This window comes from Oncorhynchus keta, chromosome 5, assembly GCF_023373465.1.
Source record: "Oncorhynchus keta strain PuntledgeMale-10-30-2019 chromosome 5, Oket_V2, whole genome shotgun sequence".
Taxonomy (NCBI): domain Eukaryota; kingdom Metazoa; phylum Chordata; class Actinopteri; order Salmoniformes; family Salmonidae; genus Oncorhynchus; species Oncorhynchus keta.
Window position 1 is genome coordinate 19,799,202 of NC_068425.1, and position 19,178 is coordinate 19,818,379.

At 43.6% G+C, this 19,178-nt stretch overlaps 1 protein-coding gene across 1 annotated transcript in view; it reads left to right on the forward strand.

The window, feature by feature from the left end:
• The window catches only part of LOC118384191 (ubiquitin carboxyl-terminal hydrolase 43-like), a 97,973-nt gene that overhangs the window by 14,397 nt on the left and 64,398 nt on the right, over positions 1-19,178 (forward strand). Inside the window, exon 2 of the mRNA XM_052519023.1 lies at positions 1,326-1,475. Coding sequence (XP_052374983.1) covers positions 1,326-1,475 — 150 coding nt within the window. The remainder of the gene's footprint in view (positions 1-1,325; positions 1,476-19,178) is intronic.

Genomic DNA, 19,178 nt, shown 5'->3' on the forward strand with positions numbered 1-19,178 from the left:
TCAAGTTTAAAAGTTAAAGTTTAATATTTGTTTTCACTGCATGTTACTTCTCCTTAAACAAAGTGTTGTTTTTGATTAATAGATTTTTGCACTTTATTTTATTGTATTTCAATCCAATTATATTTTTAAAATATTTCAGTTGAGTGGATGATAGAAAATTGCTATTATTGTTTTTTTCTTTGAAGTAAATTTAGCCCACTTTTGCTAAAATAGAAAATATAGGCTACTGATGGTGCCTTGAATACCGGTTTCTTTCATTTAATGTTCATGTTATGGGGATTTTTATATAAAGGAAATTTGTCTTTTGTGTCTGTTGAAAATTAAAGATTACTGACAGAGCCATAAGAAAATATTGCTTTATTTATCTGATCATATTGGAATATATTTGTTAGGTTTTCAGTAGGTTCAATTAGGTTCACTAGACTATATGCGTCATTTAAACATTTTTCAATGAACATTCGAACAGTCCGGCCCTCGGCTTGTAGCTAAATTTTTTATTTGGCCCTCCGTCCATTTGACTTTGACACCCCTGCTCTAAGCCTATACCTACCTGGCAGAATGATATCATGATTATTTGCATCAATCCAGTGGCGATTTGTTTAGCAGAAATGTGTGTTCCAGAAACACAGCTAACTAAACAGTGTTGGTGTGCAATAAATAAAAGGGGATATACACCCAAAAATGTAAATGTAATATATTTTTCCCAGACCTCAAAAGTAGTCTCCTGATGTGGTTTAAGCATTGGTGTGGACCTAAAACATAAAATGTTGTTGTTTTTCTATCAACAAAAATATATTTTGAAAGTGAAAACGTGAAAAAACTGGGGGAAAAACAGAAAACTGGAAAAACCAAACTGAGAAAACGGAATTTGAGAAAAAATATATAATTGATTGGTGCACACCTCAGTTGGCCAGTTAATATTGCACTGTTTGTTTCATGTTTCTATGGAAGCAGGAATGGCAGTAAACAAACCAATAGCTTTTGGTACTGCAATTTGGGTATTTCCGTCACATCTCCAATCCTAACAAGCTGTCAGATTTGGATCTGAATTATCCCACTGCTGTTTTAGTTTTTCACTCTTATGCAAAATGTTTGGATTATCCGGACAGCAGAAGGTTATTCATGCATTTAGGCAAGTCTTTACTTCAAAAGCACACTGTGTGGTTATAGTACATTCATCTTGAATTACATCAATGTAACCATTTTAAAACAAGTCAGCTAATCTGTTTCTCTGTCCATTGAAGACGCACTAATTCACCAATGTTTACAATACAGTTTTACATGGACTCCTTCATTGACCATGTGACTCTCCTTTCCCTCTCTAGAGTATAGTATCCAAGTATGGATCCCAATTCCGAGGAAACTCCCAACATGACGCCCTGGAGTTCCTGCTTTGGCTTCTGGACCGAGTTCACGAAGATGTCAACTTGTCCTCCTGCAGCAACAACAATAACAAGACCAAAGCCCCAGGGAAGGTAAGAGTGCCTTCTCCATCCACTGTCACACAGTCACGTTGAACTGTACTGAACTCAAAGTGTAGGCTAGAGCCACAAGTCTCAACAGTGCCTTGCACTCCCCACTCACAACAGCAATAACTACTGTCTTTAAAATCTATTGCTATACAGAAAATGATCTTTTCATTTACTTACAGAACCTTGGTTTCACAAAAGAACGTCGGTTTCTCCAGGCAATTGCAACAGCATCTTTATGTTCTTTGCAGCTCTAAGTTTGTACAATGTAAATTCAGCTCTCAATTATTGATGTACTTATCTACCCTTGGATCTATACTAAATGTGCTAACACAGCATTAATCGACTTTAATTTATGTACTCTGTGATTCTGAAAAATTCTGAACAGATGTGAGAGGAAGAGCAGCATTGCATAGAAGTGACATATTTCCTTCTCTCCTGTGCTCTAAATGGCACATGATTCAACAGATAATTCTGATAACCCTGTGTGAGGGATAAAGCTCCCTCTATACCTTGTATTGCCTACCCCCTTTGGTGAAATTCTTCATGTACCTGTTTGGAAACAATTGCCTCTCTGACAAACTTATTTCCTGTGTTTGTGGGGAGGAACAGCTTAGAGCTGTTGTGATGGGTTTCCATAGTTCTGTCTGTCTGTGAACATGCCCTGTGTGCTGCAGCCGTCTAGCTGATGCCACAAGTGAAACTGCTGCTTTCACAGGAGACCTGCAACTTTGTTCTATAATGTCTTCTGTGCAGCCTGAGGAGTAGAATCAAAGCTGGGTAATTTGCTATTTGATACTTTCTCTGTGCATGGCTCCTCCTGAAGGTATGCCTGTGGGCACAGTGGAGCCTGACACCCCCTGGATAGGCCTTTGATCGGTTCCACTATGCCCATTAGCAGGGAGTTTCATGCATTATTAAAAAGATATTTCTGCTTTTGAAATACACCCCCTCTTTAGCAGTGCTATCAGGGTGATAACCAATGGAATGACTCATACCAAGTGCTAAATTCACAGTTGGTGAGTCATCACAAATACATCTAAATGATATCAGTGTCCCTTCTCCCACAGACCTTACTCCACTGATTTATTCTGTTGTATCATCGCTATTCTGGTGGAGGGGAATTTCACAGAACAATACATCACTGTATTTGGGATTCAACATGTCTTTATCAAATTGGTATGCGAACACACGGAAAACAATCTGTTAGACTTTTTCGTGTGTTAAGTAACTGAAGTGAGATGCATGGTTTGAGGGAGGGTAAATGGTGTTCCGGACCAGTACAGCTTGGCTACTGTTTAGGCCTGCTGGCTCTTGTTTTGGATAAAACACAGCTTGGTCTTTGTTGCATCAATTGAATTTGACACTCTGCATACTTGAATTAATAGATCAAAGTAAGAGGTGGTCTCAAGCCGTGGTCTGTTGAAGTGAATCCCACTGACACTAACCATGTAGAGACCTACTGAACCATGGCTATGGTTAAGACTAGAAACTAGACTGTGTGTAGGCTAAGACAGAGGTTTTGAGATTCAGTTGCCAGTGTGAACTCAGCTTTGTGGTCTTGTATGTAAGATTCCTCAAAGTGTGATCTTCTTACTTGATCTATCTTCTAACAGGTTAGCAGGGTAGTGTGTTTGCATATGGGTGGGTGTGTTCTTGTGTTTATGGGTGTATGCATGTGTATAGGCTAAGTGATGCTCTGTGAGTTGTGTGTGTGAGACAGTGAGTGTTTGTATGGGCCTCAGTTCATTGAGCCATTCAATTTAGTTGTTTACTGTGAGCAATGAGCATTCGGTCCCCTCAAATGTACTTTCCCCCTTTCTCTCCATCTAACCCCCCTCTCTCTTTCTCTCTCTCTATATTTCTGTTGACACCCCCTTCTTTGTTTATCTGGCCATATACAGTACTATGCAGTGTCTATCCAATACTTGAACAAAGCTTCAATCTGTGTCTGAGATGAGTTGACCTTCAGTGCAGGGCCAGAGGGCACAGGAGGTGATCTGGACTATGTCTCTGTCTCTCTGTATCAGGCCACAGAGAACATCAGAGGAGGCTGGGATTGGAGGCCTGCTGATAAGGCCTGTCATTATAAGTCTGGGACACGTCAAGGAAAAAGTTGTCACACTTTGTTAACGGTGTGAGGGACAAAAACCTGCTGTTTTTGACAGTGTGCCGGACAGTGTGAGGGACAAAAACCTGCTGTTTTGACAGTGTGCCGGACAGTGTGAGGGACAAAAACCTGCTGTTTTTGACAGTGTGCCGGACAGTGTGAGGGACAAAAACCTGCTGTTTTTGACAGTGTGCCAGACAGTGTGAGGGACACAAACCTGCTGTTTTTGACAGTGTGCCGGACAGTGTGAGGGACAAAAACCTGCTGTTTTTGACAGTGTGCCGGACAGTGTGAGGGACAAAAACCTGCTGTTTTTGACAGTGTGCCAGACAGTGTGAGGGACAAAAACCTGCTGTTTTTGACAGTGTGCCGGACAGTGTGAGGGACAAAAACCTGCTGTTTTTGACAGTGTGCCGGACAGTGTGAGGGACAAAAACCTGCTGTTTTTGACAGTGTGCCGGACAGTGTGAGGGACAAAAACCTGCTGTTTTTGACAGTGTGCCGGACAGTGTGAGGGACAAAAACCTGCTGTTTTTGACAGTGTGCCGGACAGTGTGAGGGACAAAAACCTGCTGTTTTTGACAGTGTGCCGGACAGTGTGAGGGACAAAAACCTGCTGTTTTTGACAGTGTGCCGCTCCGCTTCATCTTTGCTTTTACACACTTTTACTTTAGTTTAGGCAAGACAAACTGGTAATATCAATTTGGTTAGGCTATCTTCCCACACCACACCTCAAATGGTTCACCTTTCTGTGTGAAGGAGACCCATGTGAACTTTTGAACTTGTTATTGTGTTCTCTGTCTGAGGGACTTCCTCCCAGCTATATGGCCCATTAAGCCCAGCTTCCATTGGCACTTTGAAGCCAACCCAGGTTGGGCTGGTCTTGGTGGGCTAGCTCAAATTGCATTTCCACTGCCTCCAGAAATAAGAAATGATGTCATGTTGCTAGGTAGTCAATATGTGGCTGCAGATGGCTTCGCTGATATTGCTAGCTAGCTATCTAGCAAGATGTTGAATAATTGAATTCACCCTCACCATGCTGAAACTAACGTTACCCCATACTCCTGCCAGGGCCTGTCCGACTCAGAGTTTCTCTGTCCAGTGTTTGTGTTCTTTTGCCATCTTTTTATTGGCCAGTCTGAGATATGGCTTTTTCTTTGCAACCCTGCCTAGAAGACCAGCATCCCGGAGTCACCTCTTCACTGTTGACGTTGAGACTGGACAGAGGAACTCTGCCTAGAAAGCCAGCATCCCGGAGTCACCTCTTCACTATGGACGTTGAGACTGGTGTTTTGCGGGTACTATTTAATGAAGCTGCCAGTTGAGGACTTGTGAGGCGTCTGTTTCTCAATAGACACTCTAATGTACTTGTCCTCTTGCTCATTTGTGCACCGGGGCATCCCACTCCTCTTTCTATTCTGGTTAAAGCCAGTTTACACTGTTCTGTGAAGGGAGTAGTACACAGTGTTGTATGAGATCTTCAGTTTTTTGGCAATGTCTCGCATGGAATAGCCTTCATTTCTCAGAACAAGAATAGACTGACGAGTTTCAGAAAAAAGTTATTTGTTTCTGGCCATTTTGAACCTGTTTTCTAACCCACAAAAGCTGATGCCCAAGAAACTATTTACAGTTGTACAAACCTATGATAGAGTTGTAATAATACAGTGTTTTTATTGTTATTAACTCATTCTAGAGATTTTATAAAGTATTGGATTTCAAGTAAAAAATATGTTGCATTTGGAGACATATTTCAAATATTTTTTCCGTTACCAGAGAGAATGAAGAAATTAACGACTAATTCAGTAGTTTTGTTCTCATTTGAATAATAACATATTTCATTGTAAATACATGGGTCTTGTCATGGCCTCATCATGTATGCATTCTGCTCTGGCTGTTGAGTAAAGACAACTACTTCCAGAGGCTCATTGCTTGTCTCTATGTTGGCTTTATACTGACAGGAATAGGAATCATGCTTCATATTGACCTCAATTAGATCTGTGGAAGTCATTATTAACCTGCCCTGGAAATCACATTAGCATGTCCTCATTAATGACAAAGCTATTAATAATGACAGTCTGCTGAGTCATTTAGCCTGAAATACATGACTGACTAATTGATGGACAGACATCACCTCTCATGCAGCTGCATCTCAATTTGTACGAAGCTAATGCTTCATGTTCTCTAATGATATGGGGTGGTAGGGTAGCCTAGTGGTTAGAGAGTTGGACTAGTAACTGGAAGGTTGCAAGTTCAAATCCCTGAGCTGACAAGGTACAAATCTGTCATTCTGCCCCTGAACAGGCAGTTAACCCACTGTTCCTAGGCCGTCACTGAAAATAAGAATTTGTTCTTAACTGACCTGCCTAGTTAAATAAAGGTAATATAAAAAATAAAATGTTGACTAACATATAGTGGGAGTTCAGCAGGTGTCAGGGTTGTGGTGAGGTTCTCAGAACCTCTCTCCTGACTGAATTAAGTATTCTTCTTGAAAACTTGTTTTGAGGTAGAGAAAGTCCTCCTACAATGTTGTAATTATGTTTTCAAAAGAATACTGTCTAACAGACTAAACTCTATATCAATAAATGACATGCACACACAGAGCAGAACATCTCTTATGACAGTCATCTCTTATGTTTAGCCAGAACCTCTCCCAGCCGCCTATGAATGGACTGAGCACCGGCGTTGTCATGGATTTCATTTTCTTATCAGTATGGAAACATGTGGCCTGATAGACTAGAGCCAAGGAAATAATCCCAGGGCTCATACAGTACACTACCTACTAAAGGGATTTATCCTGCTATTCTCACTGTGCCACCCCCCTCCTCTCTTCTCCTCAAAGTCTGCTACTTACCGTACTCACTCTTCCCTTTATTGGTCTTTTTAGAGCCCTCTAAGAATTTACAGTAGTATCAGCTAGCCACCCACAAAGAAGCTCTCCTCAGGGGAGAAGGGCTTTTATTGGCTCTTTCAGGTGACAGACTCCATGAAGAGAGGTCTTCTTATTTTAGCACTGCTCAGACATCACATCTAACTGTGTTTATCCTTCTCACATCACAAAAAGTCAAACCCTTGTTGACGTCTGGGAGAAGGGTCTTGAAAGAGGGAGTTCAGAGGAGTTTAAGGGTTTGTTGTGTTGTGTTTGTTGCTGTGCTGTGGCAGGCTGCAGCTCTGCCACCCTACTGGAGCTATTGCCGTGCCAGTGGAGTAAGCCTGGGTCACAGGGAGGATGGAGGGAGTGAGGCAACTTTATAAGTCCTCTCATGTCACCACCTGTAACGGCTCTCTTCTATCTCCTCCTCTGACGAAGAGGTAGAACAAGGATCGGACCAAAATGCAGCGTGATGATGATTCATGATATTTTAATAAAGAAAAAACTATACATGCAGAAACTACAAAAGTAATTAAATGAAATAATGAAAACCAAAACAGCCCTATCTGGTGCAAACACAAAGACAGGAACAATCACCCACAAACACACAGTGAAAGCCAGGCTACCTAAATATGGTTCCCGATCAGAGACAACGAGCATCACCTGACTCTGATTGAGAACCGCCTCAGGCAGCCATAGACTATGCTAGACAACCCTACTCAACCACAATCCCAATACCTACTAAACCCCAATACAAAAACACACCACAAAATAAACCCATGTCACACCCTGGCCTGACCAAATAAATAACGAAAACACAAAATACTAAGACCAAGGCGTGACACCACCGAGCCCAGGGAGGGAGCTCTGCTAACCCAGGGGCTGAATTAATTGTTTTTCAGCACGCGTTCAGTTACCATAAGCAGCACAATATACCCAGATGAACAGTGGGAGTTCCCCCACCCCTGAGCTTCCAAGCTCAAGTCAGTGGATCCCAAACATTCATTCTGGCCCCTTCCATCATTGGGGAACATGTCTCGCCTTCCATCTATGTGCACAAGTACTGTCCATGACACAAACTTTTCACCCCCCCTCTTGTTGGTCGAGAGAACATGTTGCAATTTTAAAGCTAATTTCCTGAAATTTAACACATTTTGCCATGTCTTATGTGTGTTCATGTTATATCTGAGTGACTCAAACATTACAACAAAATCAACAGGCTAAAAAACCTAGATAAAAAAACATTCGCTGGTTGATCTGGACATTTCTGACAAGTTATAAATAGCTCTCTAAGGTCTGCAATGACTGACATGACAAGAGGAAAACTGCTGATGTACTACACACAATTTCGAAATTGCACTATACGCATTCTACTGTTACTATTATCAAGAGTAAGTTGTAAGCTCGACTGAGTTCCTTAAAAATAATACGCACACACATACACACACACATACACACACACACACACATACACACACGTACTGTAGTCACACCATGGAACTGGCATTCCGTTTGTTGACCGTTTATCACTTAGGAAACAGTGCTGGTGTGAAGCTCTCTCTGTATCATGAATGCGGCCCTTTGTAAGCCGGTGGAAGAAAGAGACGCTTGTTGAGCACTGCTAGTGAAGCGAGGGAGAGGTGAGACAGGGTTGTGTTGGGCTCTGTACAACAGTGTGGCTGTGGGTGGGGAAGCCTTAACGGGTAGTGACAGACTGACAGATAAGCAAACCTCCATTCAAGGACAGCAATGTTGCAGAGTCAGTACAGTACAGCAACTGTTGTCATGTTTGATAATATTTCAATTATTTGTATCTGATTTACACGTGTTTACTTATCCAGAACAAAGATTGGGTACAGTAAGGACTTTTGCTCTCAGTGAACCCTCAGCCCTCCTACAGCGTTGGAACATGAATAAGGGACTGTGATTGTAATGCAGTCAGTGCTGTCACAGCAAACACACAGGCAGTAAAAAAAGCTTTTGAGAGATTTGAGCTGGTCCGTGCTATTCACTTTAGAGAATGGAATATTCACCAGAGGGTCTTGGGAATCTACTGTCTCTGTGCCCATAGAGAAGCACAGGGGAGGGGTGTGAGTAGAGAAAAGAGGAACAGTGTTCAGGGTTCAATCTTGGGTCAAAGAGGATTATCAGTGGTACTCATGATGCAAGCCAGGAAAAGAGATAGCACTGAAGGCGAGCTACCAGAGACACTCAACAACAGAAGGTCACTACACAGGACATTCCCATGCAGGGTCAAATGACTCATGTCCTGCACTGGTTCCTCAGACATGCTGAGCACAATCATCACAACGATCAGTATCAAGGTTACCAAGGTCAGAAACACTATCCTCAGAACCTTTTAAGTCATCATCCTCTCTTCTCTTCCCTGTCTCCTCATAAAGATTTGCTGTGATTTACAGAGAGGGCACTAACTAAGCCAACCACCAATACCTAACCACAACAACATCACTTACAGTAGCACCGACCGTCACAACGTGCCATGTGTGGTTGCTGTTTTCCAGTCAGAGAGGGCAGGGTGCAGGCCTATTGTGCCTGTGAGTGTTTCCTCTCCCCAACTTTGATTTTGTCTGCTCTGTAGAACAGAATGGCTTCCTGTGACTCGGAGCCACCCAGCTGGAAAAGCAGCTTGGAAGAAAGGGTCCCAATGTGACCGCTCTGTGCTTGTGTACTCCTTTGACCTCTAATCTAGATTAGTGTTGATTGGACGATACATACTGGGCTCATGTTCTGTATCGTCATCCCCACAGAGCAAGAGAAAGTGTGTGTGTGTGTGTGTGTGTGTGTGTGTGTGTGTGTGTGTGTGTGTGTGTGTGTGTGTGTGTGTGTGTGTGTGTGTGTGTGTGTGTGTGTGTGTGTGTGTGTGTGTGTGTGTGTGTGTGTGTGTGTGTGTGTGTGTGTGTGTGTGTGTGTGTGTGAGATTGTGTGAGATTGTGTGAGATTGTATGCATGTGTGTGTGAATTATTGTTGACTTCTCGTGGAGGTTTAATTTGAGAGCGTCCCTCCCTTTGCCAGCACTGTTCTTGAAAAAGGACCTTTTTTAATTTATCTGCAGTCTGCCGAGGTTGCTTTCACTGGCACAGATACAATTAAGCTGCCTCAGACACCCCAATGTATCACTCAAGGTTTAAGGAGTGGTTAAGGACATTTCTATATACTGCACTGCACTGTCGCTGAGCCACCACCTCTGTGTGGAATGCCTTCTCCAAGTCTACCTGTAAAAGGGCTCATAATTATACAGGCTAGTTGGCAGCAGATTTTCATGACCGTTTGACTTCATTTCACTTTATTTGGATGTCTTTGATAAGTTCTTTTGAATGGGGTAACGTGTTTTGTAAACCTATGATAACACCTTATACACTCGCTGTAAACATTCTTTACAGTTAATGGCTCTTGATAGACATACTGTACATGTTTCTGTAAGTATATTACAAAGGCATCACACAGAGGTGGTCTATATAAATAGTTACTAGCCTTTCTTGACTTTTGCTCCTGTCATTACATCCCCATCTGTGGGTGTTGTCTCCTGCCTGTCACCACAGTGTGTCAGCAGCACAGTAATAAACCCCATCAGCTCAGGAGACCCACATCCCTGTCTTTATATGAATTAATTTCCTCCTCTGCCTCCTAAAAGCCAATCGGCTTATGAGTCATTAATGATTAATTTCACAAAGTCATATTCATCCACCCAAAAAAGTGTTAGGAGCATTTCTCTTGAATAGTAGCTCCAAGTATTTTCTTGGCTCGCAAAGGTACTTCCAAAAAGTGCTGTGTTTCCTCCCTCTTTTTGTTCCAGACTTGATGTTATTTCCATATAAAACAAGCAGTGGAGCGGCAGAGCAGATCCACTCAGCATTAGTGGAGGATGATTCTCTCCACTGGGCTGTAATGTTTTACTGTCATTATACTTTTTACTGTGGAGGTCCAGCGAGTCTGCTCTATAGAATGATATCTAATGTAGGTTACCAATGACTGTAGCATTGTGGAGATGACCTCATACACTATGTAAGAGAATGTTACAGGATGCCAATAATTGTGCTCCACCAGTGGGTTTTACCATGGTTGAAAATCTGTCAAATGCTCTCAGAGTAGCCCACTCGGTATGACTGACAGGAGGTCAGAGAGACCCGGACTGAGTCATATCATCATCCCCTGTGTTGGCTAGGGTTGGTTGGCTAGGGTCGGTTGGCTAGGGTTGGTTGGCTAGGGTCGGTTGGCTAGGGTCGGTTGGCTAGGGTCGGTTGGCTAGGGTCGGTTGGTTAGGGTCGGTTGGCTAGGGTCGGTTGGCTAGGGTCGGTTGGCTAGGGGCGGTTGGCTAGGGGCGGTTGGCTAGGGTCGGTTGAGTTGATGCATTACAACTAATCATGTGTTATATCGTCATTCACCTCAAACCACTGTGCCTGAACCCACTCTGCTGATATCTCATATACTGTTGTAGAATCATTGTCAGAGGTCTCGCTACCACTTTAGCTACCCTCCTGTCACTAGCTGTATTCTCCAACTGAAGATCTATACAGAGAAGTGTCCGTGCATTGAGGGCTTCTACACTCCTCTTATATCATTACCCGCTCCAGGACTATGTCCCTCTGTCTCTCAAACCGCTAATCATTTGATCCTTTCATTCTTATGTAAAATAACAAAATTCCCTTTCACAGAGTCCTCTGCTGCCTTTTCTTCTCAGTTATGAGACTGTCTCATTCTCAATCCCCTTCTGTGGATTTCTGACCTCCAGACTTTGGGATTTAACTAGTAGCCCACCCATCTGCCTGGCTCAGTGAAACAGACAAACGAATGGTGTGTCTGGAGCATACAGCTAGAGCAGATTATGATCTGTTGTGCCAACAGCCTGCCTGTATGAAGAGCCATAGACCCTTAATGCTGATTCACTTATATCAAGGATGTCTACATCCTTGGTTATAGCTTCATGGAAGTGTTTGAATGTGAGATCTCCATTTTACATTATTATATGTCAGTCTTTCCTGAACATTGAGTTGATATGCTTTTCCATTGATATTTTGTGCATTTAGTAATACAATTTGAGGCTTTTGTTCAACTTAAAAAAGGACAACAACAATTGCAAAAAAAAGCTAAATGTATGACTCCATAGAATATTATAGATATAGTACATTGTATGTTGCCAGGTTCCGCACTTCTTCATTAAATAAGTGTTTTACCCAATTTCGTATTATCCAACTGGTAGTTACGATCTTCTCTCATCGCTGCAACTCCCCTATGGTCTCGGGAGAGGTGAAGGTCGAGAGCCATGGATCCTCCGAAACACAACCCTGCCAAAACGCACTGATTCTTGACACACTGCTCACTTAACCCGGAAGCCAGCCGCACCAATGTGTCAGAGCAAACACTGTTCAACTGACGACTGAAGTCAGCTTGTAGATGCATAGCCTGCCACAAGGAGTTGCTAGTGCACGATGAGACAAGGAAATTCTGTCCGGACAAACTCTCCCCTAACCCGGACGATGCTTGGCCAATTCTGCGCCGCCCCATGGGTCTCCCAGTCACAGCCAGCTGTGACATAGGCTGGGATCGAACCCGAGGCTGTAGTGGTGCCGAGGCTGTAGTGGTGCCTCAGCACTGCGATGCAGTGCCTTAGACCGCTGCACCACTCGGGAGACCCAGGATCCGAGCACTGTCACTAGTATGTGCTTTCAGGGTACTGTAATAATTAATTCTGGATTGTGGTGTACACTTTTTTAACTATAGTAAATACTACAATATTTAATTTGCATATACCCTACCCATTCCCCTCTCCATATCCCAATTTGTGCCACCCATAAGTGAGAAACCTGCATGCAAGTATAGATCATATATTGTGTTCCTTACAGGTTATTAGAAGGAGCCGAAGCTCTGAACTATCTATTCAGACCCTAGTCCTTACTACCTACAGGTTATGGAAAATGTTCTCTTTTAGTATATCTCCAATATGTTTCCTCAAGGAGAAAGCTTCTATGTATCAAAGATAATAAAACAAAAACACTATAGTACATATTACAGTATACTACAATCTGCAAAAACACTACATGAATTACTATATTATCTTTTATTACAGTATTTACATGATCTTTTATTACAGTATTTACATTACAGTAAAAATACATGTTTTGTCATACCCGTGGTATACGGTCTGATATACCACAGCTGTCAGCCAATCAGCAGTCAGGGCTCGAACCACCCGTTTATAATAAAGTATTCATACCATAGTATACAATAGTATTTTCTTAATTTCTTCATGCTGTCGTCAGAATCAAACCAGAGATCATGGTACACTATATATACAGGAGTATGTGGACACCCCTTCAAATTAGTGGATTTTGCTATTTCAGCCACACCTGTTGCTGACAGGTGTATAAAATTGAGCACACAACCATGCAGGCAATCTCCATTGACAAACATTGGCAGTAGAATGGCCTTACTGAAGAGATCAGTGACCCACAACGCGGCACCTTAAGGATGCCACCCTTCCAACAAGTCAGTTCGTAAAGGTCCTGCCCTGCTAGAGTTGCCCCGGTCAACTGTAAGTGCTGCAAAGTGGTAGGCCACACAAGCTCACAGAACTGGACCGCCGAGTGCTGATGAGTGTAAAATCGTCTATCGAGTTCCAAACTTCCTCAAGAAGCAACGCCAGCACACCAACTGTTAGTTGGGAGCTTAATGAAATGGATTTCCATGGCTGAGCAACTGCACATAAGCCTAACACCGTACCCTAATCGGCCACACGTGTGTGCCATTTTGCGCAAATTGATTTTGTCCCCCACACCAAACGCGATCACGACACACAGGTTAAAATATCAAAACAAACTCTGAACCAATTATATTAATTTGGGGACAGGTCGAAAAGCATTAAACATTTAAGGCAATTTAGCTAGCTAGCTTGCAGTTGCTAGCTAATTTGTCCTGGGATATAAACATTGAGTTGTTATTTTACCTGAAATGCACAAGGTCCTCTACTCGACAATTAATCTATGCATAAAACGGTCAACCGAATCGTTTCTAGTCATCTCTCCTCCTTCCAGGCTTTTTCTTCTTTGGACTTTGGCGATTGGCAACTAACTTTCATAACGTGTATTACCACCACCGACCTCCGTTCGTCTTTCAGTCACCCATGTGGGATGTAACCAATGAGGAGATGGCATGTGGGTATCTGCTTCTATAAACCAACGCAGACACTCTTTAAAGCGCGAGCAGTGTGGGTGCCATAATTAAATAACGTATATTTAAATTTATTTTGCAACGCTCAGGCACTCGATGCAAGGGGTGAAGTCAGCATGTAAGATCACCATGCGCAATGTCAAGCATCGGATGGAGTGGTGTAAAGCTCGCCACCATTGGACTCTGGAGCAGTGGAAACGCATTCCCTGGAATGATGAATCACACTTTACCATCTGGCAGTCCTGACGGACGAATCTGGGTTTGGCGGATGCAAGGAGAACGCTACCTGCCTGAATGCATAGTGCCAACTGTAAAGTTTGGTGGAGGAGGAATAATAGTCTGGGGCTGTTTGTCATGGTTCGGGCTAGGCTCCTTAGTTCCTGTGAAGGGAAATCTTAACGCTACAGCATACAATGACATTCGAGACAATTCTGTGCTTCCAACTTTGTGGCAACAGTTTGGGGAAGGCCCTTTCCTGTTTCAGCACGACAATGACCTCATGCACAAAGCGAGGTACATACAGGAATGGTTTGTCCAGATCGGTATGGAAGAACTTGACAAGCCTGCACAGAGCCCTGACCTCAACTCCATCGAACACCTTTGGGATGAATTGAAATGCAGACTGCAAGCCAGGCCTAACGCCCAACATCAGTGCCCGACCTCACTAATGCGCTCATGGCTGAATGGAAGCAAGTCTCCCCAGCAATGTTCCAACATCTAGTGGATAACCTTTCCATAAGAGTGGAGGTTGTTATATCAGCAAAGGAAGGACCAACTCCATTAATGCCCATGATTTTGGAACGAGATGTTCGATGAGCAGGTGTCCACATACTTTGGGTCTTTTTAGACTGTATAACCAGTCTTGAGATCCCAGGGGTAATTGTAGCTGATACCCTTTGTGAACTCACAGAAGGATACCAAGGCCAGAATTCTGCCTTTGGACAGGTCTGCTTTCTAACATACTCCCACTAACCAGACCTGACCAGACACACACATCATCTAGCGGCCACTACCTACCTACTACACACTGAGGTCAGCCTCACCCTGTTCAGCAGAGCATTCCCACTTAGCATGTCCATAACGATGCTCCCACAAAGAGTGATTCCCTATGGGGGGCTCTGACAGTAGTGCTGCTACCCCTGTCCACCTTGACTAAAGAAGGGGCTATTTTTAGAGAGGGACGTGGTAGGAGGTTTCTCAGAGGGAGACGTCCATTATTCATTAACGCTGTGCATGACAGCGCTGTGTAGTGCACTCTCTCTCTCTTTCACTGTCTGTGTGTTCAGCTCTACTGGAGAGGTTAGATCTCTGCTGTTGCAGCCCCTGTTCTCAATCATTCTCCCCTAGTGCTCTGCTCCTTCCAGAAGAACATGTCCATCTCTGTGTTTCCATGGATGCTTCAATTATTCACTGCAGGCCCATTACTGGGAAACCTGGTTCCCCTTTACGCTCCATCCCTGAAAACCCATCAGGACGAGGCAGGTGATCCGCGCAGGATATTTGCCGGAATTCCTCTGCGGTGGAGTGAAAGTGCCCAGGTTCCTGAACACTGGTATGAATCACTATGGGTGGCATTTGGGTTAATTATTTAAGACCTCACTAGAGGACAGACCATTCTGTTAATGTATGTCATTTCAGGCTCTCAGTCAGCACCCACAATGAAATAAAGTCCCGTTATCGGTCTTAGTCTTGTCATTACGCTCTATGGAGAGTTGACGATGGGTAAATGTTTCTGTAACTGTGGTTCTCAGTGCTACCAGTGCCAAATCCGTTTGTAATGGCATCTCAACTGGAGAATTGTGTTTACTGTGTGAAGTGAATGGCCTCGAGCGTGGTGGAGCGTCGTAAGAGCAGGACGTTTGTTTGTACTGTAGTGCTTATTATCTTGATTTTATCCTTCAATTTTACACTTACCAATGTCTGGACATGGACTTAAATCGCTGTCAAAACTGGTATGCTCTGGTGGTTACAGAAAATGACCCCTTTGAGCCACCGTCCACTTTCGCTAGCCGATAACAATGCTGCAGTATTTTTCTCTGGTCAGTCAGCTCAGGAATCACAATAGATTAACTCTGTCCCCCTTGTTGACAGTGCTGCGCTAGCAACAAGGCTCTAGTCCTTCCACTCAGTTGCTCACAACTGTATCTTTGTCATTTATCTAAATCCTAAGAATCAATTACACTGCTGTAGCTGCCAGGGTGAGGGATTGGAGTTTTAATGTTCTTCTTACTCCCGGGGTATCGGCACACGCCTCTCCTGGCATTGAGTCTTTTGGATTAAGCAAGGTTGACAATTTGACAATTTAACACATCTCGGGTATTAGCGGTCGCACGTTACTGCTACATGATGAGTTATGTTTTGTGCATTAAACTGACAGTGTCTGAAATTCCTCCTTGTTCTCTTTTCAGACTTCGTTAATGTCCTCATCTCCTCTGTGCCCAGTCAAGTGCCCCTTCACAATAGTCAATTACTTTGTAAAATGTGGTCTTATACTGTAATTATATATAGCAGAGTACCTTTTTTTTAGAAGGGACTTTCACCAGAACTGTTTGAAAGGACAACTTGATAAGCCATTGTAATCAGCCAATCAAATGATCATCTGATCTGACATTTACTGTGATCCCTGTATACATTGGTCTGCTGTATGTCCATCCTGAACACAAGCTTGTAACCACTGACCATGCTTTTCTTCATGTGGGTCTGCTGTATGTCCATCCTGAACACAAACTTGTAACCACTGACCATGCTTTTCTTCATGTGGGTCTGCTGTATGTCCATCCTGAACACAAACTTGTAACCACTGACCATGCTTTTCTTCATGTGGGTCTGCTGTATGTCCATCCTGAACACAAACTTGTAACCACTGACCATGCTTTTCTTCATGTGGGTCTGCTGTATGTTTGCGATATTGTACTGTATCTGTGACTGAAATTATTTTCAAGGGGATAACTGCGGATCATAATCTCAATGTATTTTATTTGATATAGTCTTTAAGGATACCTACTGAGCATACACTGGTTGAGTCAATGTTGTTTACAATCATTTCAATGAAATTACGTTGAACCAACGCGAATGTACGTTGGCTTGACGTCTGTGCCCAGTGGGTAGTTGCTTTTAATTTCAGTTAAGATCAAATTCTTATTTTCAATGACGGTTCTAGGAACAGTGGGTTTAACTGCCTGTTCAGGGGCAGAACGACAGATTTGTACCTTGTCCAACACCCTAACCACTAGGCTACCCTGCCGACAATATTTGCTGACAAAATTAAATTCAGCTTATTTTATTCAATTTAGACGCTAAAGGGCTGTGTGATGCCTCTCACAACCCTATCAAGCACTAAGTTGAACAAATGAAATATCTGTAAGTTTGTTTACACAGTATTGCTATTAATAAAAACACCAGGGCAAAGTCAAATAAACATGACTACGTTGCCTGCGGCAGGCATGCAATCGTAGCCTTTACTGATGAAGCTATTTATACAGGTTTAGTAATAAATCATTATTTGTCCACTCTGCTTCTGATGAAATGTTCCCTCATCAGTTGGCCTTTCATCTCCATTACAGGGCTCTGCTCTGTCAGTGAGACCACTCAACCACAGCCACCTCATCTTAGAACTGTTGGAAAGAGCTCAAATCATTTTAATTTAATCTGAATCTCCCTTTTGAAAATGTGTTCATCTCCATGTTCACTTATAGCAGAACACTAAAGTGCCATCCACAGACATACTACTTTTTTGTGTCACAGAGTTGATGGCCTAGAAGAAGCAGCAGACATGAACACAGGCTTTTTGACAACTTGCTGTTTCTCTTTGTGTCCATGACAAGCGGAGTCGTTTGATAAAGCATTTATCAAGGACACACATTACAGTACATTATGTTCCCATCTTGGACATCCATCTGTTGCCTTTGAGTGTTTGTGTGTATGTCCGGGCGTGCGTGTATGTGTGTGTTTGTGTGTATGTCCGGGCGTGCGTGTATGTGTGTGTTTGTGTGTATGTCCGGGCGTGCGTGTATGTGTGTGTTTGTGTGTATGTCCGGGCGTGCGTGTATGTGTGTGTTTGTGTGTATGTCCGGGCGTGCGTGTATGTGTGTGTTTGTGTGTATGTCCGGGCGTGCGTGTATGTGTGTGTTTGTGTGTATGTCCGGGCGTGCGTGTATGTGTGTGTTTGTGTGTATGTCCGGGCGTGCGTGTATGTGTGTGTTTGTGTGTATGTCCGGGCGTGCGTGTATGTGTGTGTTTGTGTGTATGTCCGGGCGTGCGTGTGTGTGTGTGTGTGTGTGTGTGTGTGTGTGTGTGTGTGTGTGTGTGTGTGTGTGTGTGTGTGTGTGTGTGTGTGTGTGTGTGTGTGTGTGTGTGTGTGTGTGTGTGTGTGTGTGTGTGTGTGTGCACCATACACTGTCTCTTAAGAAACTGTACAAGATAGAAGACACCCCACTGACAGTTTTTCGGGGGAAAAACTTTTTGTATAAACATAGTGAGCTACAGAAATTTGTCCCAGCAGATACATTACTGTAGGCTACACTACCATAGCATTACCACTAAATGAATATATTTTCAGAAGGAATACGTTTTGTCCTAAAATTAGGCTTTCCATGTTGACTCAAAATATCTACTTTCCACCTTTTTCTGCCTAACCAATTTTACTGGCATTTCTATCAGGTTTGAACTTGACCCTTTTCTGACAACCGATTTCCAAGATAGCATCTCAATGTTAGACAGGACATTCAAGTTTATGATACCTCTCAAGATGCATACTATAGTTTTCCACATTCTGTAAAACTTAAATTAAACGCTGTCTCAAATAGCCGCCTGTCCCTTTTAATAGCCAGGCATCGACACACATTTCAGCCTTTTTCGAATAAACACAGGGTCTAAATTAGTTGTTTACGAGTAAACTTCAGTGAGCAATGTAAAGATTGAGCAAAAGAAGATAGGAGAACCACATCATTTCTAAGGGTGAGACAGCAGTGTGGTTTGACATGGTCGGCTCAACTCCGGGGGATACAAGGCGCAACGAGTGAGAGAATGGTGCTGAAGCGCAAAATCGTTGGCGTATGATAGGCAGCCTAGTCTTTGCAAGCCTGATCTACAATGGATTTGTTATTATACTGGTCATACTGGTCACTAACTGGTCATACTGGTCACATTAAACAGTGTTATAGTCTTTTCAACATCTCCCGGGCTGGGGACCGTCGCAGGAGACCCCAGGCTGGGGACCCTCTCAGGAGACCCCAGGCTGGGGACCCTCTCAGGAGACCCCGGGCTGGGGACCCTCTCTGGAGACCCCAGGCTGGGGACCCTCCCCAGGCTGGGGACCCTGGAGACCCCGGGCTGCCGAGGCGCAGGCTGGGGAGGCCTGGTGCCCCATGGGGACCGTGCCAGCACCCTCTCAGGTGGCACCGGGCTGGGGACCCTCTCTGGACCCCGGGCTGGGGACCTCAGGGCTGGGGACCGTCGCTGGAGTGCCCTCTCTGAGACCCCGGGCTGGGGACCCTCTCTGCAGGAACAGGGCGGCGCACTGTAGGCCTGGTGCATGGTGCCAGC